The sequence below is a fragment of the Myiozetetes cayanensis genome, unplaced genomic scaffold, assembly GCF_022539395.1.
Source record: "Myiozetetes cayanensis isolate MyiCay16 unplaced genomic scaffold, myiCay2020 scf5-8, whole genome shotgun sequence".
Lineage (NCBI taxonomy): Eukaryota > Metazoa > Chordata > Aves > Passeriformes > Tyrannidae > Myiozetetes > Myiozetetes cayanensis.
The window spans coordinates 29756268-29782238 of record NW_026087742.1 but is presented as its reverse complement, the minus strand read 5'-3'; the positions used below and the strand labels follow the sequence as shown (position 1 = coordinate 29782238).

Sequence of the window (25971 nt, the reverse complement as noted above, 5' to 3'; positions counted from 1 at the left end):
ATCTATACTGAAAAAAAATCTGTCATAATAAATTTTCCATTTAAATATTTTAATTAAAAAATAAAATAAAAGTAACAATGATTGTAAATCCTGTAAGTGATTAGAATTTTCAGGTTAGAAATTAGGTTAAATTCAGGTTAGAATTTAATTTCTACAGGTGTTTTAACTTGATCTGTGTTTTGAAAGATCAAGAGATCAAAAGATGCTTGCTTTTCTAGAGAAGTTTTAAAATAGTTATGATAGAGGAAGAAGTTTGAAGCTGTTATGCTTCTGTTATTTGGTCAAGATAAAAATATCAAAATCTTTAATAGCATATTATATATCTTTGGGTTACTTTTCTAAAGAAGAGTCTTTAAAAAATAGATTTGAAATGATGATGATGTATGGTGAAGACAAAACCTAATCTAATATTATAATGGATTTAAAATCCTTTGCTACTGAAGCTTATGGAACGGGAAAATCCCTTAAAGAGGTGGAAATTAATGTTAAGAACCTGAAACAAAATTTTACCAGTATGACAAATACTGCTGTGGTAAAAGTTAATTCTGCAAGAGAAATAAAATATTTTTTACATTTTAGTTTATTCAACTCGTTTGAATCTATGAGTAGTTAATTCAAAATTGAAAAAATGCTTTGAGGTGAAAAAGCTGGAAAAGTTATTTTCATTTTTCAATGTCTTTGGGGACAGAAGAATTGTGAGAGAATGATGACTGTAAGAAACAAGTCAGTGAAGAGGAATAAAAGTTTCTTCTGTTTGGCTTGTTGCTTTAAATCTAAAATACCTTAGTTGCAGAAAGTCTTTTTAAATAATACAAAATAGTCTTCTGAATTTTATTTGGAAACTGTTTTTCATTCAAAATATGGTAGTAAATATGATAGAAAGGGGATAGAGGTTCCATTGATTATCAAAAAAAAAGTATCAACTGAATCACTTTTCACTTAAGAAAAATAATTGGGAACTATAAATGTGAAAGAAGACCTAGATATAAGTTATGCATTTAAAAGTTTTATTTCAGAAACAAACATGTTTTCTGAAGTAAATATTATAAAAGGCTTAAATTATATGAGGGGTCAGCGGGAGAGAAAGAAGATCCTCTTTGAGTAGAGGCAAGCTATTGCCAAAAAGTCAGAAAGTTTAAATGTGGAATTTACCATGTTCACTACCAAGTTCACCTTGTCAAAATAGATAAAAATGGGCAGAGTGAAAAAAAATTGTCTTCCTTCTTTTAAATCTCACTTGAAAGTTTCTTTCTGTACATAGATGCAATTTTTTTCTCCCTTTATCCTGTTGCATTTTAAGGATCTTGGAAAGAGAATCTGTTCATTGAAATGCTCTGCTGTAAATTTACTGCAGCTGCTCTGACTGAAATGAATCACTTTACTCTAGAGACAAATATTTTTTAAGATCTGGGAAGAAACTCTTCTGAGCTTCTTTCCTATTTTTTCTTTGAAATGGTGTCTCTTATAGAAAAGCAAAGTTCGGTGGACAGGTACACGAACACGTGGCAGGTGGAAATACTCAAGTAATGAAGAAAGCGAGGACTCAGAGAGCGAAAAAAACTCTGATGAGGAGGAAGAAGAGGAAGAAGAGGAGGAAGAAGAAGTTGCACCTGCTGATGACGATGAGCCCTGCAAGAAGTGTGGCCTTCCCAATCACCCCGAGCTGGTAAGTTTTTGGGGAAAGCTTCTGTGGGCTGTTTTGTCAGACTTGGTGGATTGGCTTTGGTGGTGTCTGAGGGCACATCAGCCTTTGGGATGGCTGTACGTAGGAGAGTAACTTTTTAGGTTTTAGCTGTAAACTCACAAAAATAGGTGAATATAGCTTTGATAAGGAGGGAAGTAAGTTATTTTTTCTGTTTACCACCACAAAAATATCTTTTATGAGGTATTAACACAATTAAGCCCATTGAGAATTAATCTGGGTGAGGCTTTGAGGTTATGCCTGCAATTGCAATAAATACAGAGGAGACAGCATTAAAAAGAACCCCAACAGTGTCATGTCTGCTTTCCAGTGTCACATGACATGGCCACAGCTATGGTCATCCTCATTGGATGTAGCTGCACATCACCGTGAGGACTGAGTACAGCAAAATCCCAGACAGAAAGAGCACAGTGAGCTTTTACTATTTCTCATGGTTATGGTTCCTGTTCATCTGTGGTACATATCATAGGTTCCTGTTTATCTGGGAAACCATCATGTGCAGTCCTGGTATGAATCCACAAAGTAAGCCTACTCTAGGATGTGTGACAGATACCCTGGCACAGCTGAGGCAAAGTTTGACCTTTAGAATGTTAGAGATAAATATTTCAGTAAATACACACACAGGTTATGCGAGCTTTGTTCCTCAGTTTTATGGAAAGGGATATCTCGAATTTTACCCAACTAAGTATGAACTCTAATAGTTGCCTAGTTCTGGATGCCCCTAAGAGCTTGTAAGGCTCTGTCCCTACTCTCCAGTTCATAAAATCATCCTGACTGAGGAAAAAAGCCAGGTCTCCTGCACAAGGATATGAGTGCACAAGGAAAACAGTTCATACCCCATCTTGTTCAGATGGAGTTTTCCACTTAGTCTAGGATCTGGAAAGTGTTACCAGGTTCTACACTAAGGGCACACAGTCTATGTAGCCCAGTAGTACTAAGTACTGAGAAGGCATAGTAAGAGGAAATCTGGTGTTAAAATGGAAAATCATGATACATGAACTTCCCCATAAAATTCACTCTTGGTCCTGGAAACACGGTACGGGGTGGTTTTTTGTTTGTTTGTTTTGGCACAGTCCAAAGTACGAAGCACTTCTTTGTTGGCTGGGGAAACAGTTCTGGAGCTTGTTACTTGTTGTGAATGCCGAAAGATACTCATGATGTATTTCCACAGATTTTGTTGTGTGACTCTTGTGACAGTGGATACCACACAGCCTGCCTTCGCCCTCCGTTGATGATAATCCCTGATGGAGAGTGGTTCTGCCCCCCTTGCCAGCATGTAAGGTTCCTGTGTGACTTCACTCTTCTCCTTTACAGCTTTGCTTGTGGTTGTGGAGACTTGCTTGGACTCTTAACAAGTTCTTTCTATGATCTTTTTTTTCTGTTCTATCCCAGATAGACTGGGATCAGTGGTAGGACTGCTGATGTTCCCTCCTGTCCATTAGTAAAACTGAGTTTTGTGACCTGGTTTTCTTTTCTCTTTTCTGCTAGTGTGTGTTGCTGGCTTGTAGATTGGAATCTTCAGCCACACCGATTATCTCCCATCTCTGGTTAAACCACCTCAAGACTAGTATAGTATTAAAGAAGAATGCCTTAATTTTTCCCAAAATAAACATCTTCATCCTGGAGGCAGAAGCAGTAGACAGTGAGGGATGGATCAGTAGCCAGAGCAAGCAGCTGTTTCTGAAGTACTATTTGTTTTTCAGAGACATTTGCTCAGCAAGCTGGTTACAGAAAGCTGCTATTTCAAATGAGTCTCAATATAGTTCACTTCTGCTGGGAAAGCCAGGGTTGTTCTTGTCAGGTAATAGATAAGTATGAACACTTGTCAAGGTTGGAAGCTGCTTCTGCCAAAAAAAATATCTGGGCATGTGTCCAGTTTGGTTTAATGTACATCCAAAGTAGCAAGATTTGCAGGGAGGGTACATGGGAGGATAAGCAGAGTGTGTGTGACACTGTTCTTGTTAAATTAATGGGAAACCACTCATGCACATCTTCAGAATAATCTGCCTGATCCCAACCCCTTTCCTTGCTTTTAGAGAAATTCTTTGCCAAAAGAGCTGTTACCCTACAATAAGCTAGTGACATTGGGCATGACATGATGTGACTCTGTCATTGATTTTTAGTTATGTCTTCTGAGGAGTATTTTTAAGTACTGATGATCTTGAATATGTAAGAATTCTTTCTCTACAGTTGTAGTTAGAGCATCAACTCCTTGCTCTGTTGATGTTAGGTACTCTTTAATATGAAAAATGACAGATTTGTAAAAGGGTGAAGATCTTCCCTGGAAATAGTATAATGAGGGCATTAACATGGAATAAGGTGCAGTTTATCCATTAAAAGTAGGTTTTTATATGCCTTCTTGAGTATTAAGTATTGTTCTAAAATATGGAACATTTGATAAGAAAATGATTCTGAAGTGTCGCTCTGCTTTATGCTGCACTGTCCACAAAGTCATGTGTTCTCCAAAGATTAAGATAAGGGACAAACAGAATTCACTCTGTGTATGCACTCAGCTTTGTGTGTGCATATGACGTATGTCTGTGCAATCCTCAAATTTCTTTGAGACCAAGTTGTAAATACCAACAAAAACGTGCTACTTTTACATCATTTATATCACTTAATGCACACTGCTTCCTACATTGAATACTAGTTACTGGGAGGATACATCTCTATTCCAGTTCATAGAAACATGGAATGATTTGGTTTGGAAAGGACCTTAAAGATTATCTACTTCCAACCCCACTGCCATGGATAGGTACACCTTCCATTAGACCCGATTGCTCCAAGCCCCATCCAGCCTGGCCTTGATGGTGAAGCACATGTGTTTTAGGAAGACACTCTTTATTGTAAAGCCTTGTTCACTGAAGAGGAGCCTCCAGTGTAGCAAGGCACTCACACTTCTTTCCAGGCAAATGCAGACATAGCAAATGAAGTGTCTGAACATTATTTCAATGTCAAAATAGTTGCTTATGAAAGAAACTAACACTGTGTTTCCTTCCTTTAGAAATTACTCTGTGAGAAATTAGAAGAACAATTACAAGATCTGGATGTTGTCTTAAAAAAGAAGGAACGTGCAGAACGCAGGTACTATTGTTTGGTACTGACTTTTCTCCAAAAGTCATCCACATCAGTGTGGGGTTCAAGTCTTGTTGCTTTAGATTCTGTTAAACTTTGCCAAATTTACAAGATTATACAATTGGTGTAGTGCAGTGAGCCAGTGAAGTTACAGCTTTGAATGAAATTTTGTGTCCACCCCTGCCAATACCAAAGGCTAAATGCAGACGGATTTACTGCATTTAGGAACAACAGCCTTAATATTTTGAACATCCTATATGCAGTTTTCAGACCTGAAAAGGAGGAACATAAAACACAGTCTGCATTATTTATACCTTTTAGGACATATATTGAGTATTTTGCAGAATTTAATAACATCTGTATGCATTATTAAACAAAATTTTGCATGAATTTTATCTTAAAAGGCAAATTTCAGCAGAAGGTGACACCCTTTTATAGAAAGTAATATGACATGGGATGTAGTGAGTCAGTGCTGGGAAGAGCAAAGCACAATCTGTGTCTACTTTCAAGCTTCCTTCAAATCTGTTTGTTATTGCTGTTGCAGCAGCAACAACGATAGTGACAGATCAGGTACCAACTGTTTCTAATGTCGCTACTTCTGCTCAGCGTGTATCTGGATCATACTGTGGTAAAATTATCCATGGCTTGCCAATTCTGCTGAATTTGTAGCTTTGGGAGTGAAACTATTAGCTATTTTTATGAGTGAGCTCAGCTTACACACAGGCTCCATCTGTGCAGTAGTACAGGACACACAGGAACTGTGTCTGCTGCTTTGCTTTATGGTGGGAATGCTCATAACTAGTGAACAATATTTTTGGTCCTACTTTGGTAAACATTCTGCTGGCAAAAATTACATTAAATGCAAGCTTTTTCCAGTTTGTCCTGCTTTCTGGAAATCACCAGTGTTGCATAAAAACACAGTGATCTAACAGTAACAAGAGAGCATACAGTTGGTATCATAGCAGTTTTCAGTGTCTGAAACAGATGTCTAACAACCATTTTGCAATTTGATCCTCATACCAAATGATGTGTTATGTTGTATATCATAAAACTGAGGTTTTATTTTTTAATGATTTTTGTAAAGTTTCTTAAAAAGAGAAATGAGCATGGGTTATACTGGACACTTCAATACAATAGTTGAATATTGAAACCTTCCAACTTCTTGATGATGTATTTTAGCAAATAATAAGGTGAAAAGGCTGAAGAATCATAATGTTAGAGGAAATTACAGTCTTTATAACAGCTCAATGTACAAGTTAAAACAGGTTGGTTGTTTGGAGCACAAAAATACTTGAATGTGGTGTTTCTGAAAACTCACAATATGTGGTGTCTTTTCGGCAAAGAGAAGAAATCCAACTCTGTCATTATGGATCTGTCTACTTAATAGATTCTTTGAACCAGTTAGTTGTTCCTGCTCAGATCTAAGATCTGGCACTTACCGTTTTTGGATCATATCCTGTCTTTACATGATTTTCCAGGTGTGATTTGAATTCCTGTTTTATCAGTCAGCACCTCCAAGATTGGTGGTACTTATGGATCTGACAACATAATCTTTGTAATGTTAATATTTTTCACTTGGGTTTTACTTGCTTTTTACACCCCAAATTCAATCATTTCTGTGGTGCCCACAATCTTCAGTACTGTTGATTGTCAGAACTCTTTGGAAATCTCTTACATTATATATGCAGGAAAATGCAATCATATGAGAATTAGGACATAATCCCAACTAAAACAACTCTTTTCACTTGGAACATCCTCTTGGGATGTTTCTCCCTAGTGATAGTAAGAGCTTCAAACAGTGCTAACTACAGCATTATTTTAGATATGTGCAGTCTTTCTGTAAGCTTATTTTCACTTCTTTTCTCTCCTAAAGAAAAGAGCGATTGGTGTATGTGGGTATCAGTATCGAGAACATCATTCCACCTCAGGTAAGTTACTGCCTCTGTGTTGTATCATGGTTTTATTTTCCAAACTGCTCAGGGAAGAAGTTTCTCAGTGGTGTGTCAGAAGAGCTGGTAGCATCTTTGAAAGAAAAATCAATCTCTATGCAGGTTAGAAATAATTCTAGACCCTTTTAGACTGAATATAGCAGAGAAACCATGGGAGCTTTATGGTGTTTATTAGAGCCAACTGATGCCACACAGAGTCCTCTGTCAGTGAGCAATCTCAGAATCGCCTCCCTGCCCATTACAACTGGGGTTTGAGTTGAGTGCTCCAATATTCAGTACTTTATAAAGGTGGGATTCAGTTATTTAACTGTGGTGTCTGCTATATAGTTATCTAGCTTTGAGCTAATGGTCATAGCTTTCCTTTGGAATGGATGGAAACAAACACTTCTGGCTTATAATTCAGGGGGAGTATATAGTATCTCTTAGCAGCAGGGCATTTGCCTTCAGCAAATGGATTTTAAAGTCACATATGATTATAAGCTATAAACATTTAGTGTTTCATTAACAGATGCTTTTATATGGTTTCTCTTGACAGAAGAGGAAAAATGCTTTTATTCACATTGAGAACAGGCTTAAATACTTCTTAAATACATTTTGAAGCAATTCTCTTGAAGTCTTAGCCAAATGCCTTCATCCAGAATGATATAATCTGCTCTGTGCAGTTTAAAATGAAACTTTAGTTTGTTTTAAACATAGACTTTCCACTCTGCCTGACTGTAACAAGGCCAGCTTTCTCTCCCTGTCTCTGGATAACAGAAAAATGATAACAGATTTTTACAAACTTGCAAAAGAGTCTATGGTTGGGAGAAAATATTTGAAAAATAAAGACTGGGGGTGGATTATTTTTCTTTTAAATTAATAATTTGGAAACAGTATAATAAAACTAACCTGCATGGAACCTTATTGAAACTGTACCACGTAGAGGTGTCCCTATGCTCAGTACATAGAAATGCTGGGCCACAGTTTGCTCATCTGACACATTGACTAGTCCTGGGAGTGTCACCCAAGGCACAGTCTCAGCATTGCGGTGTGAGCACAGTGATACAGTAGGCTGAACCTTTAAACTCTGTGTTTGGGAAGTTATGTACCCAGTAAGGGTGAGATGTGCAAGTGTTCACTTGGACTGCTTTAACAAGTTATTATAGTAGAAACCAAAATGTGCTGTGTTGGGCATATGAGCTTTCTAGATGGTATGAATATCTGAATCACATGAGTTCAGTCATAATGAGTGCAAAGGGAGAGGGGAGATACTTCTTTTTGACACTTCTGTCTTACCTGAACAGGAGCCAGAAATACCTGAAGGTCAGGAAGAAAAGAAGAAAGATTCCAAAAAACCCAAATCAAAACTGCTTGAAAGGAGATCTACCAGAACTCGAAAGTGCATAAGCTACAGGTCAGCAGCTTGTTTAAATGGCTCGTACAGCAAAAGTCATAGAGGTGCTTTCTTTCTGAGTCATCCCACCACTTCTCACACACACTTTTACATGTAAAAGAAAAGTCCAACTAAAGTGTCTTTGTTCTTTCCTCTGAATACTAGTTATGCTTGGTGGTTGTGACAGCATGAGGTGGTATAGTGAAGGGATGATGCATGAAAAAAATAAAAATGTGTATGGTACTTTGTTCAGGAGTACTGGAGAAGGTCTTGGCGTTACTGCAGTTTCTGGAGTGAAGTAAAGCAGGTGAATCAAACCTCTTCTTTCTCTTGCAGAGGAGATTTATGCTTGTGTCTAAAGGCCTTCAATTCCTTGCTCTCTTACCCCTCCCCACCTTACACATTCTTTACATGAAAGGGGCATGAACCTTAAAATGTAATTATGAGACAGTGTATCTAAAAATGGTCTGTAACTCTTCAGGGAAATTGTGATAAAAATGCAATTAGTAAATGAAAATACCAAGATATTTAAACTCTGTGCATTTTGAAAGTAGAACAGGTTACCTAAAGTTTCCAAAATTCAGCATGATCTTATTGTCTTTTGTTCTCAACATATTACCAATATTATTTTTATATTTCTAAATAATACTTTGAAACACTCTGTATCTTCTTCAGCCCACCAGGCAAGTGAGATGCCCTTTGGATTAGAAAAGAACTGGTTGCCTGAGAGCTTTTGGTTTTTTGTCCCAGATGCATTAGGAAGATTTAAAAAATACTTTCCAGTACTTACTCAGTGTAGACCTTTATCATCAAAAATGAAAACATTACAATATTGGAACAATAAGCCTTCCAACAATAACCATCGTTGAACTTACTCTGGTTTTGCTGCTGAGGAGAGCCATTCCAGCCTGGCCAGAAAACTTGACCTGACCTTGCTTAGCTGTTGATTTTTGGTAACTTTTTAAATGAACAGCAGAAGTCACACTAATGAAAATGCCATTGCTGCTATGAGAAATTAAGTATTCCTGTAAGGAACATTATGCTACAGGCAGGATTATATAGATTTGCTGTTATAATAATGACAGGTCATGCAGCATCTGACCAGGAGAAAAAACCCCATACCTATAGGGTACGTGGCACTACTGCAGCAGGACCCACGTTGTGCAAAGACAATAATTTTTATTGGAAGTAATGTTTTTCTGGGAAAATCAATCTACTGATACAAAACAATAAGAGTTTTTCTTACAGACTACATCTTACACATAACTTGGAGCAGGTGAAAATATTGCATGTGTCAGTGTGTCAAATTTATATGTCCTCAGTGCAGTCCCACTGGCATCACTGAGAGTTGTGTGTGCTTTCCCTCAGCAGGGGAAAATAAATGCTAAATGCCTTATTCCACTTACAAACAAATCCATATTGTGGAGCATCCTGGTTCTCTAAAGATCTGTAATCCCTTGGTATCACCCAAGTCATCTCTTGAGTCCTCCTGTGAGCAAGTTAGCAAAACCTGCACCACGAATAAAGCAGCAGCAGAAGAAATTATGTTCCATTACACTAAATGGACAAGCAGCTGTCAGCTCGTGGCTGAGCTCAGGTTATTTGTTAGCAGTGATGTGACAGTGTTAAGTGATTTCTCACATTTTAAAGAGGTGGGATTTTACGGGTTTTTTATGTAGCTTTGTGGAGGGAAAATAGGGTTTGAGTAGTGTGGAACTAATCTCATTGATGGAATAATTTCAGAGTTATTTCCTTGCTGGGTAAAGCTGCTTTGAATGTGACATGCAGTTGTTCTGAGGGAATATAAAGATATCAGAAGTCCATCACCTCATTTTTAAAGGAGGAAGTGTTTTATGCTTACTATTGGAATACAGAGTATGAGATTATTCTTTCCTTGTTCTGCTGGAGGTTCCTATGGAGGATCAAGATAAATACCACTGTAATCTTTCTAGCATGACTGAGAAATGGAATCTTAATGAATGTATTGTCCAATTGTTAGTGGTTTGTACCAAAAAAAAGCAAAAAAATTTTACTTTTTAAAAAATGAGAAGAAAAACTTGCATCTAAATTATTTTCCTATATGATAATCCTGATTATTTCCTATATAGTTAATAAATTTTGTACTTTTGCATGATGGTGCTCAAGGCACCTATTTGGTGGAACAGGTAACAATCTCTTTTTATGGAATTTGAATTCATAACTGAAGACACAAGCTGAGGTTGTCTGTTTGAAAGAATTGCATCCTTTTTCCTCCATTTGCTGTTCCTTTTAAATGAGTTAACTCAGGGTGCAGAGATTTATGCAGTTTTATAAAAGCTGCTGGAGGACAAACTCAAATATTGTGCTTTTGTTTGTCCTTTTTAGTTATGTAACATTGCATTACAGGTTATTTGTACAGAATTACAAGGAACTGAGTACAATATGTTTTGTTTTATCTGTTCAGCTTAGGATGTTGCAGATCCACAAAGTATGAGTACTGTGAGCTGTAAGAGGAGAAAGCAGCTATGTGAAATGAGTTTTGAAGGAAAATGTAGACAGAATGAATAGTTTTACCTTGACCTTAATAGGTGCTTCTCAGAAAGTCTGTTTTGAAGATTGGTAGAACATAGGTCATCTGATAAAACGTGTGGAAAAAATTACTAGTGCTTTGCCTGAAAAATGCCACTGAAACTGTGTTAAAGAAGAGCTTTCAGATCATATATTGTTTAATTCAGGAATATGTCGTGTAAATGAAAGGAGATTTCTGTTCACCTAAATCAACAGTAATATAGCCTGGCAATGGTAAATAATCTGCTAGCAAATAGAAACAAGAAACACACCTTTTAAAAAACACTATTTTATTAATAATCTGGCCCATTATCTTAGTTATTTTATTATATATCCAGACCACTGTCTGTGCAGTGTGATTTCTTAAAGCAGTGTTATTTCTTTAGATTGTGAGATATGTTTTCGTAATATATATAATTAGAGTTCACTTCAAAGTGGTAAATGAAAGCTGTTATTTTTAGGTTTGATGAATTTGATGAGGCAATTGATGAGGCAATTGAAGATGATATCAAGGAAGCTGATGGAGGAGGTATGTTTCTGATATTACTTGTTTCACATTGCAGTGGTGATAAGAAAACTGAGACTGAATTGATTTTGATATGAGAAGCAACAAATATAATCCTTCCCCTTAAACTTTGTAGTTTATAGAGATTTTTTTGCTGCTGTATTTTTGGAAGTGAACTAAATAATTTCCATGGAATGACCATCCCAGGATGCCAAAAGTTGTCAGAAAGTATTTAGCCTTGATAGTTAAATTCAGCTTGTACGTGTTTTGATATATGCAATGATGAATAAACATGACAAGAAAACTCTAAAAATTATTTTGCTAGGGTTTGGATTTGAGATTGGAATGGCAGCAGTGCTATTGACATTCATCCCCTGTAAAAATAGGTCTTATAAATTGACTTATAAATGTGCAGTTGGACCCCATAAAGATGGGGTGTACAAAGTTGTCTTAACAATATTCATCCATCTCTGTAAGCACTTCTCAGTTGGGCATTAATAAAATGAAATTCTATTCTTTGTTGCCTGTTAGGGCAACACAAGGGACCAAAAGAGAGATCTTCAGCACTATCTGAGAGGTTGGAGGTGGGTTTGTGCTTCTGCATCACCTTAACTTGCCTGGAGAAAGCAGCCATGAAACATTGTCCCTCAGTTGTTTGGCCTGTGGTGTCTCCCTACAGACACCAGGTTTCAGCAGCTCATGGATGTACACAGACAATCTGAAAATCAGGTCTCTGTGGGTGTGTAACACAAGGCCCATACGATAAATGTAACCAAGTCTCAACCCTCTGCATGGATCTCAGTATTTCCAAGCAGCCACAGCTGGGCTTTGTGTGTCAGCAACAAGACTCTGGACAGAACCTTGCTTGACAAAAAAAATACTCTGCTTATCTTCTGTAAAAGCTGAAGCATGTAAGAAAGATCTTTAGAAAGTTAAACAAGAAAGTAAACCTGCTCTTTTTTACCCTTTTGTGTCACTGAATTCAGGCATTGGCAGGGGCAAAGACATGTCAAATATCACAGGTCACCGTGGAAAAGACATTTCCACAATCCTAGAGGAAGAAAGGAAGGAAAGCAAGCGACCACAAAGGGCTGCTGCAGCACGACGCAAGAAACGACGGCGACTAAATGACTTGGATAGTGACAGTAATCTGGATGAGGAAGAGAGTGAGGATGAATTCAAGATCAGTGATGGGTAAGTCTGCAATTTAACTTCCACAAGTCACTGACCACTGCAGGCTTCTGTGACTCTCTAGTGCCCCTGAAATGATCATCAGGAGGATGTTCCCAGTGCCAGCAGAAGTCACAGAATGATAGAACAGTTTGGGTTAGAAGGGACCTTAAAGATCACCTAGTTCCAAACCCCCTGCCTTGGGGTCCTTCTGGCCTAGGGGAACATCATTGTACTGGAAAAACTGCACTCTGGATCCATGTGCTGAAATCATCCAATCTGTATTTTAAGCAAAACATGATCTGGAAATGGTACTGGGATGTTTGAGGCCTCACTAAAGTGTTCTATTAGTGAAGAAGCCAGGTGGGCTCAGTTCTCTGGCTGATGTGACCGTCGAGCAGAAATCCTTAATTGAAAATTCCTATTTTTAGAAATTGGAAGAGGACAGTGTTCTTATTTAGAGCACACAGAACTTGACAGGTTCTGAAATCAGTTTTTGATTGCTGCTCCCTGGGAGACAGCCAAAGAAGTGGTTTATACTGTAGAAAACAAATAGGTATCACGTGAAGCTTTAAATGCTAAATGAATATTGCTCTGGCTAACTGAAACTCATTTTGCACAAAATTGCTCCTTGTTCAGTCTGTGCAATTCCTGATGCTGAAAAATGTGATAATTTTAGATGAACTTTATGCTCAATGAAGAAACGTGACAAAGCATGAGGCTGTAGGGTCTTTACCAGCAACATTTAAAGCTTTACACCAGTCACTGAGTCCATTTACTAAGTGCGTGGAAAATCTATACAAGACAGATTGTACAAGACAAATTTTGAGCTTTGTTTTTCACCTGTGACCATGTGAGGACATTTCAGTGGCACCCTGAATAATTGAACTACATGTGCTGGAAATTTCCAATCAATGAGTATAGCACGTGGAAATCTGGCAGAGTTAATGGTGCATTGATCTATTAAAGTGTTGTCAGGCATTTTCAGCTCCATCCTCTGCTGAGGGCCTTCTGGATGTTATACTGGAATTTAACACAAATACAAGTGGCTGGCACCTTCAGTGCTTAATGGTTTTTTTAAAATCCTTGGCTCACTTCTGAAGTCATGGGAGTGTTATGAGCTGTTAAGGTTGTGAGGTGCCTAAGAGCAATAGTTTTGTGTTAAGACACAATGTTCTGATTCTCAGAAATTGCGTAGTTTGGTTGGTTTGTGAAGGGAAGGTCCCCTCTGCTAGAATATGGTGGGTGTTTTTCCCCCCCCCAGTTACTGCTGTGCAAACATTACATTGCAGTGAACTGCGTGAACACTCTAGAGTCTGTCCTATGTTAGTGTCACTTGTGGTGCTGCTTTGGCAGAGTTTTTATATCCACCTGCTGTTGTAATCTGCAGTGTAATGCCATATACTGTGAAGCTGTATCCCAAATATACAGCTGGAAACTCACATCAGTGATGGCAGCCTGCTCACTCTGGGTCTTTGCTCCTCATGATAAAATTTGTGCTTTTTTTTTTTTTTTTGTCTGTAAGAGAATACTTACCACTGACTTGTAAAATACAGGCACTATTCAGTCTTTTGTTTTCAGTACCTATCTCTGTTGTCTGTTCTGTCTGATCTGTTTTTCTTCAAACAGATCTCAGGATGAGTTTGTCATATCAGAGGAAAATCTGGATGAAAGCGAAGATGACCCACCATCAAACGAAGACAGTGATTCGGAGTTCTGCGCCCGCATATCCAGGCGACACCTGTCCAGGCCCATGAGGCAAAGCAGGCGGTTACGAAGGAAAACAGCCAAGAAAAAATACTCTGAAGATGATGAAGACGAAGATTCTGAGGAAAATTCAAGCAGAGAGTCTGGTGAGTATAAGCAGTCTCAGATATATTAAATACTCTATACTGGAGAGAGGAAGAATGGAAATCTCAGTTTCCTGTTGCAACTGACACCAACTTATTTACTTGCTTTGGTCAAGTCACATGTGTCAGATCTTTGCTGTAAAGTGCTTTGCTAATAGTTCTGCTGTCAATATTCTGCAGGGAACTGGTATTGAGCACTAGGTTCTTGGCATTTTTAGGTAATTACATGTTTAAATGAATGCTTATGCTATGATTCTAAAGGCAACCTTTGTGGATAGTTGCAGCTACGCCGTACCTTCCTGTTTAGCACATGATTGTAGGGAAAGAATGGAGGGAAAAGTGTATTTCTTTAGAGCAACTAGAAGACCCTCTGAACACTGTTGAAACAGCTTCTGAAAGGAACATTTTCCTTCACTTTGTGTGGAAGAAAACTTTCAGTTTTATGGCATTCTGTGTTTTCTGGTTGACTTGAAGGCAAACAATAGCACCTTGACTCTCTCTCTCCTACAATTATCCTTAAAATCTTTAGTACCTGAGGACTCTTGCATCACAGAAGAACCTAATAATTCACTTTGTTCTACTTGTCCTTCAACCAGTTCATTTTCTGTTGCCGTTGTTTGAAGTGTGAGAATAGTACCTTAAACCTCTTCATGATCAGCAACTTTCTCCCAAGACTGTTTCTGCTTCATTTGACTCACAGACACTCACAGTGCCATGTACAGAAGCACTTGTTTTTACTTTTTTTTATTGTAAATTTAAGATACTAACTATACTGGAGTGTTAACTTATTGTAGTGTGTGTTATCTTTCTGTGTTTTATCTGTCTTTCTACAATATAGATGATGACCATGTAAGTTGCTTTGGAATACTGGTTTCCAAAAGGAGGGTTTGTGCACAGAGAGATGAAGGCAGCTACGTGCACTTGCAGTGGTTGCTGTCTCCCTGTGCTGATTTATGTAATAATTCATGGCACTAATCATAAGCTCTTACTTAAAGATACTGGCAAAAGTATAAAGAGGTTGTTCATATATTCTGTAATGTACAGGAGCAACTTTGTTTCCTGGTGGACACACAGGGATAAAATCAATTGATTCCAGTATCATTCCATCCATATCTAAAAGTATAGCATTAACCATGTGTTACCACTCTCTTTTACCATCATTACTGTCCCTCAAGATCCTGCTTTAAGCTACTTTTGAGCTAAGGAAATCAGGTGCCCTGTTAGCAAGCTCTGGTTTCAGTCTCTAGAGATGGAATTTCTGTCTGAAAGTGGTGGTTCTTGCTGACTTGCTCTGATTCTTTCTCTAATATTTTAGGAAGTAAAGAGGATGCCAGTTTGATCTGTGACTCGTGTCAATCACTAAGTTAGGAACAGAGTATGAGACTTTTATAGAAATGTATCTTGGGATAATTGTTCTGGCATAGCTCAGTGGAAAAGCAGCTAAAGTTGATTCGAGGCTATTTTCATCTGATGTAAATAAATTTAGTTTTTGAAGACAGTAGCTGCAGTAGACTGGTGGAGGAAGAACTGTGGCTGATGGTAAGTTTCTTCTGTTGATGGTTTCTGTTTTGAACAAACCTGTGATTGAGAGAAACTGATTTTTGTTGTTAATTTAAATTCTATAACTCAGATCTTGGTGTTTCATCTTGTCAGTGGTTTTTCATCTGCCTGTTCTTAAAAGTCTTACAGTAGAGTACAATTTATTTAAAGAATAGACTTCCCAGTGTTACTGGTAACGTGCACCATCAGTGGTAATGTGCACCAGCAACTCTTAATTCAGTTGGGTTGTTTTCACTGTCAGGAACTGTAGAGACATCTTTGGCACCAGTAGAGATGAGGCAACAAAAACACTGGAAGGAAACTTTCTGGAGGAGTTTGAGGGAGGCAGGAAAAGGGTTTGTGAGAAGCTTTTAAAATCAAGCAATTCTACACTGGTAATAAATGGGAGAGCTGGAATGGGCCAGACTAATGAGACACAATGGCTGAGACTGTCCTGGAAGAGCACATGGTTTTATTGGTGTTGGTCTAAAGGTTACCTAATTTTTTTAATGTAAAGCAGTTTTCTTTGATGGAATAATACACATCACTGTTTTGTTCTATACAGAGAGTGGTGAGTACACAGATTACAGTGATGATGATTACCTGGAAACTAGAAGGAGAAGATCAAGACGGAATCAGAAGAGACAAGTTAATTATAAGGAAGATTCAGAAAGTGATGGCTCACAGAAAAGTGTCCGATACGGGAAGGAGTTAAGAAGAGTTCACAAGCGCAGGCTCTCCACTTCAGATAGTGAAGGTAAAATAAACAGTGCAGTGTTTGCAGGAGCTCGTATATGTCAGCATTAGCATGAAGGGAAAACTGTATATAACTCGAAGATTTCAGAGAATCGTCTTTCAGTTCCTTGATGTTTCTCAGAATCTGTTTCTTTCTGAAACAGCCCACTGGTACTTCATGATGCACTGTTAACTGAGTCACTTCTCAAAAGTGTTTCATTGTCCCTAATCCTGAATTCCAGGTCGGCATTTACTGTGTCTGGCACAGAGTGATGGGATTCCGAAACTGGCTCTAATGTAACTGCCTCACCACTTCTCTGTTAAGAGGTCACAAAGCTCCATCCCACGAACCTTTAAAGATTCTCTTTTATAAAATAAAGGGTAGTGCTTCTGGTGCCCTGACTGTGTTTGTGCTGGTGGTTTAGACTTATACCATCTCCTGTTTAAGGATCTGTCCTGAGTGTGGCAGAAGCCCCTCTCAGTAATGTCAATCACACCATGAGTGACTGGTTTTTGATTTATAATTAATTAGCTTTTACAAAAGCAGCCACTGACTTTGAGTGCCTTGGGTTCTGGGCACACACCTCATGAGACCTTAAGGTCCAGCTTTCCGAGTGCTGAGCAGTGTGGGTTGCAAGGGATGCCAGGCTTCCTCAGGAAACAAACCACGCTCAACAGGCCAAGCACCTCAGTTTTGGAAGGGCTGCATCCTCTTAGATGAGGTGATCAAGTATGTGATGCAAGTGTGTGTAGTTCCTCAAAAACATGATCATACACTTCAATTCAACCTGTTCCCAAGAATCCACTATATGGTGGCTTTTTGCTGCCTGCACTTGTGATTTTGAACAGTGCCTGATTGACAGCGTCTTCTCTTCATGAAATCCCCTTTCCTCAGGTATTTTTGGTGCTGGCTTTCTGCGTATTAAAATCAGCACCATTAAGTACCATTCCTGCACTCTCCCACAGTTCCTGCATTATACTGTAAAATACTTAAAAACATTACTAGAATTGTGATTACATTGAATATAGAGGAGTGCTGGCAGTCTCTTACCAACCTACATTAAACAGTACCCTTTTAAATGAAAATTCACATGGATTTCTAATGGAAATCACAAGGAGACAACAAATTAAGTTTGCCATTTGATTTTTCAACCTCCTCCTTTTCTCATCAAAACCCTCAAAGATCAGTGCAAAGGCTGTCCAGTATGTAGGCAATATTCCAGTTTTCTAGAAGAAAAAAAGCCTCCCTTTAAAGGGCAGCAAAATTCAGGTGACAGACAGCATTCATATACTTGGGAAGAATTTGTATATAATTTGGGGGTGGCAGGGGTATAGTAACAGTTATATTTGTGTGTGTGTGTGTGTGTGTGTGTGTGCGTGTGTGTGTGTGTATGAAGTTCATGATAGAGCAGCCACTATTTGAGTTCTCAGTTTCTGGCAGGCTGTAAATAAAGCAAATGCTGTGAGATGAGGGATGCACTTCTGCGTTATTCCCAGCATGGAGTTAGCAGTTCTAGAGGGGAACACACCTACCTCCAAAGCCTCCTGTACTGCTGAGATTGAAAACAGAATATCAACAAATTGTTGGTATTTTCTGCTCCAGGAGTTTATTTAAGAAGTAAAAAGGATGCAAGTGTTTTGACTTGGTTGGGGAACATGGAGGAGATGGAAGTGTGTGTGGTGAGGGAGAGAGATGGCTCGATAGTGAGTGTGAAAGATGAAGAATAAAGTGTAAAGGTTGCACTAAGATTTGCTAATGGCTCTAAGTCTGCTGCTTATTCCAGAGAGCTACACATCTAAGAACTCTGAAGATGATGAATCCACAAAGGAGTCGAAGCGACTGATTCGAAAGCGTCGGCGGAGCACAGACGACTATTCCGAGGAAGAAGGAGAGGACGAGGAGGAGGAAGGGAAGCCTGTCCGCAAACGGCTGAATCGAATCGAGACAGATGAGGAAGATAACTGCGAAAATGCCAACGAGGACACAGAAACCCCTGCTCCTGCAAACAAGCTGCCAGCAGCACAAGCTCCTCAAGACAACCCCAAGAAGCACTGCTACCGGATAGAAAGCGACGATGAAGATGACTTTGATAACGTAGGGAAAGTAGAGAGCCCTTTGGACTACAGCCTGGTGGACTTGCCTTCCACCAACGGACAGAGCCCAGGGAAAACCATTGAGAACTTGATTGGCAAGCCAAGCGAGAAGACCCAGGCCCCCAAGGACAGCACAGCCAGTGCCAGCCTGGCGCCCAACGGGACAGGGAGTGGGCAGGAGGCAGTAGGGCCAGAGGAGGAAGAAGATGAACTTTTGAGAGTGACTGACCTTGTTGATTACGTCTGTAACAGTGAACAGTTATAAGACTTCCATTTTTGTGCTAATTTATTCCACGGTAGCTCATACCAGCGGGCCAGTTATTAAAAGCTGTTTTATTTTTCCTAGAAAATTCTCCACTACAGTATCACTTTCTAGAAGCAAGAATTTCACCAGTCCTGCAGTCTTTCTGTGAAGTGACCAGTTTTGAACTTTGAAGATTAATTGCTGTAAATTCCCTCTCATACCCCCCCTTCTCCTTCCAAGTCCATGGTCCTGGGTAATTTCACTCACAAAAACCTTATAACAACAAGAGATTTGTATATTTTTGACTTTATATTTCCTGAGTGCATACAAATTTGTGGAAATGGGTGGCCTAAGAAAGCATTCCAAATCAGTCAGGGCCCAAACCAGAACAGGGGTGGGTTTGGCTCAAGGGGTGGGAGGATGGGAGGGGGGTGGTGCAGAAGCACTTGTGCTTTAGCTTTTTCATATGAGATATATATTATATTTAAATGTTCACAACTTAGATTACAACTTAACAGACAGTTAAAAGCAAAATTAATGTCTGTACTGTCGCATTTTGTGAGTTGTAGGTTAACATACCATAGCTCATTTTAGTAATCACCTTCATGGAAGCAGTTTGATTTTAATACTGGAGGCAAACAGAATTATTAGAGGCCAAGAAGGTACCATAAACAAGAACTCTGCTATCCATTATGACTTGCAGACTTTCCTAATAAACATCCTTTAAAGTGTTTGTACAGTGAAGTGTACTGTAATGAAGTTTTTGACAGTCAAAACACACTAGCCATGAATCTCTAAAGCGATTTCATGCTCAGTTCATCAGATAGTCTTCGATGCACAGTGTCTAGTGGGAGGACGTATCGATGTCAAGTTAGTCTGTAAGTTGGATGTCAAGTAAGTCTGTAAGTGCTGCAAACCTTTTACAGACAAAAGAACCCTGCAGTAGCTGCCCGGCCGCGCGAGTTTCACCATCCGTCGGAGTGTTCTGAACAAAATGTGTTTGTGCAAACGGCATTGACCACAGAGTGACAGTGCATCAGAGGATGGAGGGATTTTCAAATAAACCGTGACTGGTCCATTCATGCCCTTAATATCTACTTCAAATTGAAGTAATCAAATGGAACAGTTTTCCTTTTGGAGGTTTCCTGTCTGGGGTTTTATGTGTGTTTTTGTTTTGATTTTACTTATCTGCCTGGATGTATTAGCAGGTTTTTGAATGTAGTTGTTGGCCTTTGGCCATTAGAATTTTCTTACATTTTAATAACTGTCGTGTGACCAACTGATTTCAAGAAGGCAGTGTTTCTGAGAGAAAACGCTTGACTCCAAGACATCTCACCAACTCTTGAGCGGGCATGAAGTGATACGTGCTTTTATTCAAGGGAAAAAAAAGTCAATGGAAGAAAAAAACCCAAACCAAACCAATATGGGGCATATCAAGAGCATTCAGTTTTCTCTTTACTGTGATTAAGATGCAGGCTGTAGCATATATACGTGTTACAGCACACAGACAGCTCAAACAGATCTGCCAGACATTGAAATCCAGAAAGGTCACATCTATTAATCCTTTTGCTCTGAGATTTGGATTTTTGACTGGTGTTTATGTCCATTGCCGGCAATGGAGGCACCAAAACTGCTGCTGCCACCAAGGAGTGAGTTCTCCTTTCCTGCCCCACCTGATTCCCTTCCATTATATTGTATTTACTAGTCAGTCATTAAGCACTTCTGTTTTCTTGTAATAAAACCGGCATTAGGCCTTTACTGAATACCTCTCTAGAATACCTAGATCCAAAAATTACCTGCCTTTTGGCCTTTAAAGTCTTGGTTTTGTTCCCCCACCTCTTTCTCCATGAGGTCTATCAGAACCACTCCGTGACTCGTTTGGGTTCTATCAGTGCACATACCGTGCTAAAAAACTAGGATCAGAAAGATGCAAAAAGATGGAACTCGCTCTTTATCTGCTGTGCTAAGCAAGCTTGTGATTTTAAAAAAACAAAAATCACTCTCTAAATGAGAATTTAATTTCATCAAAGATTAAATATTTTCCTACCTTAGTGATGTTAACAATTAACAGTTAAAGGATTAAAACAGGGTAGTGAAAAGCCACAGAAACTTACAATGAGTTCTTAAAAGCATATGTAGCGTTTTAAGCTACTGTAGTGCTTTGCTTTGCTTAGGTGACCCATAAATGTAGTGCGTCTACATTTCTAATATACTTGTGTTTTAGAGCAAGTAAGAACATACGGCTTCCACTTGTCCACGGTAGTAGCTGCTGAGCATTTTTAATACTTGCAGTGCAAACTGATTCGTGTGCAGCAACAGTGTGCAACACATGGTTTCTCATTTGTTTTGGCAGTGCCATATTTTTCTTTGCTGCCTGATGGAGTCTTTTAGTATCTGATCAGTGCTGTAGCAAACATTCTCGCTTGTAGAGTCAACCCCGAATGTACAATACCTAGTGAGCAAGTAATTGTGAATGTAGGAAAATACAAGAGTTACAATACTGGATACGCCAGTTGGGAAAAAAATTTGAGTACTGAGTTAGGGTGTGATGTAAAAGCAGGAAAGACCAGGAAACAGAATGGAGCACTGAAGCTTGCATCAGGAGTGTCGCATTTTAAAAATGACCAGTTGTTACCAAATTTTACTTTCTCTAGGTCACTTCTCAAAAACAATTTTTCTGTCTTCTAAGAAGTCACCCTTGGTACCTGAGCCAGCTTCATCCCACAGGATCTAGAGTTCCTCCTTAGGTAGTGGGAATGGTGTGCAAGATAAAACTGCAAAAAATGCCCTGGAAAGTATTACCATTTAAAAATGTATTTTTCTCATTTCTAAGGCCTCCTGCTTGATGGAAAGTGTACAGTCTCCTGTTTGGGAAGATGACATTTTCCAACATGAGGCCAACTGACTGCCACAGAGGGTTCATTCTGTTACAGTACATAAATGTACCAGAGTGGAAACGTCTTCCTGCTGTCCTTATGTTCCTGTGCCCTTTTGCACTCATTGTGAGATCAGAAATTAAATGTCTTTGAGGAGGGATCTGCAGGTGTAGCTTTTGGCTTAGAGAAAGCTCAAACTATATGAGAAACCGGGAAAAAGGCCAGGGATTTTTTTAATGTAATGGATTTAGATGTACTAGAACAAGCATCTATTAGCTGAACATACAAAGCATTTATTCAACAAACTCTTGTTTATTCCACACAGGTTGTGGAATAAACACAGGTTGTGTTATCTTTTTTTAGCTGCAAACTCTTCTGAGTATAACTGACTGGGAGAAGAATGAGTTCCTAAGTAGCACTGTTGAGGGGAAGAACATATAAATCAAGTGGAAGATTGGACTGTTTTTGTGTCACCAGCATAGATGCTGGATATTTGCTTTCTTGCATGGGACTTGTGTGACTGTCAGCAACACAAAGCGCACTAGTAGCTCCACTCTGCATTAATGTGGTGCATTAGTAAAAGCAGAAGGGTGGTAGTGATAAGAACTGGGTTTCACCATGGTTGCTGTCTTGTGCTTGTCTAGTTGAGTCTGATAAACCTGAGCATAGTCTTGATTTAAAAATGGAAAATGGCATCACCAAAACAACTCTTAGCGCTGAAATCTTGTAGGAAGGTCAGTGCTGAACAATCAACTTTTTGATAGTTTAATTTCCTACATGTTGAATTACATTATAAAATTACTGCATCATCCTGATTATTTTTTGAATGAAAAGATTGCTCTGTTCTAGCAGCACTTGAGAGAAATGAGATGCATTTTTCTAAATTGCTCATTTATGAAGTAGGTCACCTTCAAGATTTCTTTGTATTAAGTGTCTCAGTTACTCTTCCTATCACAGGAGCTAATGACTTACTTGGATTTGTTTTGTTTTCTCTTCACTTCTGTTTTCTAATTGCTGTGTCTGAACTCTTGGTGAGAGACCTTACTCAAAGAAACTCTAGGGGGAAAAATGTATATTCACAGAAGAAAAATTGTATGGTAGTGGTACACTTGTTCTGATTTCTCTTCACATCTGTCATTTGAACTACATTGGTATCCAGATGCTGCAACTGTTTAATAATTCTAATCATTCATTGTCAGGGTGTCCATTTTATACCTCTCTTTTCAGGTGCTTATAACTTGTTTTCAGTGTTCTTCAGCAGGAAATCCTGGTCTAAACTTTCCAATAATTATTTCCAATCACATATTTTCAAAAACTTCTTTTACAAAAAGTAAATGAGGAATTTTTATAGCACCAGTTTTTTTACATTCACTTTGTACACAGCGATTTAAATAAATCATGGCAGGAATGCTCGCCCCAAGAGCTGGTCTGACAAAGAGATTTGTATCATCTCGTTCAAAATGGCAATATATAGGCCTTGAAAATTGGTTTAGGTACATGTGCAGTGGCTACTGTTCACAGGCTTGTGATGTTCTGATGTGCAGCGTGCACCCTTAGCTGTGTATTTACATTTGATGTATGCTTCCGATTTGGTGGGTATATCAAATCCTTAAATATATATATAAATATATATAAAAGATCAAGTAGTTCAATCAAGACACTAACTTTGGGAAAAACATTGTGTTGAGTATGGTGGGGGAAACTCTAGAAATGGAAGAGCAGAATTTTGCAATTCCTTACGTGCTTAAAACACATATACATATATAGAAGCATTTAGGATATTGTCCAAAGTAAGGATTTGCAGGATCAAGACCACGTTTCCTGTTTGTTTCTTCTTCCTCCCCTCCCTAACAGCTGGGATAGGAAGTATATCTCACTTGAAACACTGGAAGGCAGAAAGTAAAAAAAATCCAACAGGCATGATCCTTTTGCTTCTGGTATATACTGATGTAAGAAAAATTCTGTGACTGATTTTTGATGTTTGACAGTTGAGTTCCCAATCTGAGAACTAGCAGAGAACTCTGGCTTCAGAAATATTTACCAGTTGAAAATTACTTCTGAATCTGGAAACCCAGCAGATTGGGGTGTTGAGGACTACTAGTCACTTCAGAAAGTCACATCACTTACTGAGCTCTTCTTTTAGATTAGATGTAACTAACGGAGATAGTTCATAACAACAAAAACCACGTGCTTGGGAATTGATTGCCCCAGCACTTCATAGTAACTTAACTTACTTTGTGTATTACAAAAGATGTATATTGCTTAATATGACACTTAAAAAACAAAAAGAAGATTTTGTAGAGGTTCTGGGGGAAAGAACAGAACACTCTAAAGTAGGTAAGTTTTTATAATTGAATCTGTGGTGTAAAGCCTCCAGATTCAACTGCAATTAAAAGCAAGTCCTACAACTTGGGTTTTTGACTATCATTTTGTAAATGCTGGCACCCCATGCCTGAGCTGAGCAGCAGGAGAGGGGACAGTACTGCAGTTAGAGGGGGCATGTGTGCCTGTAAGTACTATTGCTGCATATAACCCCAAAGGTTGCTACCAAGGGCTGAACAATGGAGGGGCTCTGTTGTTCGGTTGGTTTACTTTGTGCACTTTGCAGCACTTTGTGTATAGTCGGTCTCACTGGTTCCCCAGGTGCAGACGGAGTCACTTGCTCCTGCTGTTTGGATGCTCATTCAAATAGCAGGAGGAGATGGGGAATGGACGGAGGAAAGTGGAGCAGAAAAATGTGTATGCAAACCCATGCCATTTGCAAGACAGGCCTAAAAACTACTTGTGACTTGCCCTTTAAAGACTATATATCTAATGGAAGGTCTCCATTTAGGAGGAACATCCCAATTACCCTCCTTTTCTCATTCTGACCTTCAAAGTAACTGGAAAATCTACTCGAGGTCTCATCCTTCCTTGAAGAAATAATGTTCCAACACTGCAATGTGGATGTGGAAAAAATCAGGATCAGTCTATAGAATATTATGACAATGTTTGTTTCTGGAGACATTGGTCCGCACAGTTTGCTTTCTTGTTTGTTCCCCTGACTGTGTCCCACTCAACTAAACTTAGATTAGTCTGTCAGAACTTGACTTAAATGATTCTATGGGGATAAAGTCCTATGAAAACATGCAATAGGCCTAGTTATGAGTGCACCATTTGTTAGTTAGTTAAAAGTCTGTAATAGATATTAATCTGCTACTCAGGGTAGTGGTAGAAAAGGAAATCAAATCATAAAACTGTAAGCCTTGTTTAGTTTGCCATTTTGTACCCATTATATGGACTCTAAAATCTTGTACAGTATCTTATTCCTATCCTGTATTCATTCAAATGATACTCCTCCCCCAAACTTGCATTAAATCAATGTGTTGTCAGTGCCAATGCGGCTGCTCATTCCTGCCCATGTTCCACAGCCCTCCTGCTGCGGCCAGGAACGGGATGTGACCAATTCAAACGTATAACGTCACCGCTCCCGGTATGCACAGCAGTTCTCACATGGGCACAGATGCTCTACATTAGATAAACATCAGGCATTTTCAACGTCCTGGGTAACATAGAACAGGTCCCTTGCCAGCAGAATGGTTACTCTCCAATATTCTGTGAGAACTGGATCGAATCTGCCAGACAGGTCTCTTTAACATACACTTCCATGAAATACAGTTTTGTCTTAACTCCTGGGTGCTGGTTTGTATGTTTGCAAAGAAATCTTGAGTTCCTTAAAAATGGTCTCCTTCACAGCTGGCCTCAATTTTTTGTTTTCTTTCTCTAAGGAATTAACACGGTGAAGTTCCACAAGCTGAGCTCTTTATGTAGAGTTTAACCCTTGCGTTTCTTGAGCCCTGAACTTTGGTTTTCTTCAGTTTCTCTTCAATCATGACTTGTTACAATATCAAAGGGAGAGGACCGAGGGGACACACACTGTGTGTGTGGGAAGGGGGGGAGATATGTTGAAAAAACTGGAAGTGTTATTCTTGTTGCACATAAATTGGGTGGTGCTTTCACTGTCTTTTCCCTCCCACCAGTAATACCACGTGCATGTAAAACATGCTGCGTTTAAACTTTTTTAAATGGAAGTCATGGTGGCCTCAGTGCTCAAAGGGTTAACTGCAGTTTATTAACAGCTAATGTTTTTAGATTTGCAGTACACAACTGTTTAAATACTGTATTCCTTGTAAATGAAGTTAAAAAAAAAAATGTTAAGGCTGGTGCCAATATTTTTGTTAATGAATTGTTCAGCGTTGTCTCTCACTACAGTCTGGTCAGAACTCTTTGTGTATAAGCTGGGCCTGAAGCCATTTTATAGCTTGTAGGCCTAA

At 38.8% G+C, this 25971-nt stretch overlaps 1 protein-coding gene across 1 annotated transcript in view; it reads left to right on the top strand.

Moving 5' to 3' along the window:
- Positions 1-19521, top strand: part of RSF1 (remodeling and spacing factor 1) — a 58735-nt gene extending 39214 nt beyond the window's left edge. Inside the window, exons 7-16 of the mRNA XM_050331234.1 lie at positions 1469-1666; positions 2874-2978; positions 4707-4786; positions 6651-6705; positions 8010-8119; positions 11107-11174; positions 12137-12344; positions 13950-14173; positions 16275-16466; positions 18229-19521. Coding sequence (XP_050187191.1) covers positions 1469-1666; positions 2874-2978; positions 4707-4786; positions 6651-6705; positions 8010-8119; positions 11107-11174; positions 12137-12344; positions 13950-14173; positions 16275-16466; positions 18229-18803 — 1815 coding nt within the window. The 3' untranslated portion in view covers positions 18804-19521. The remainder of the gene's footprint in view (positions 1-1468; positions 1667-2873; positions 2979-4706; positions 4787-6650; positions 6706-8009; positions 8120-11106; positions 11175-12136; positions 12345-13949; positions 14174-16274; positions 16467-18228) is intronic.
- The last annotated feature ends 6450 nt before the right edge of the window (positions 19522-25971 follow it).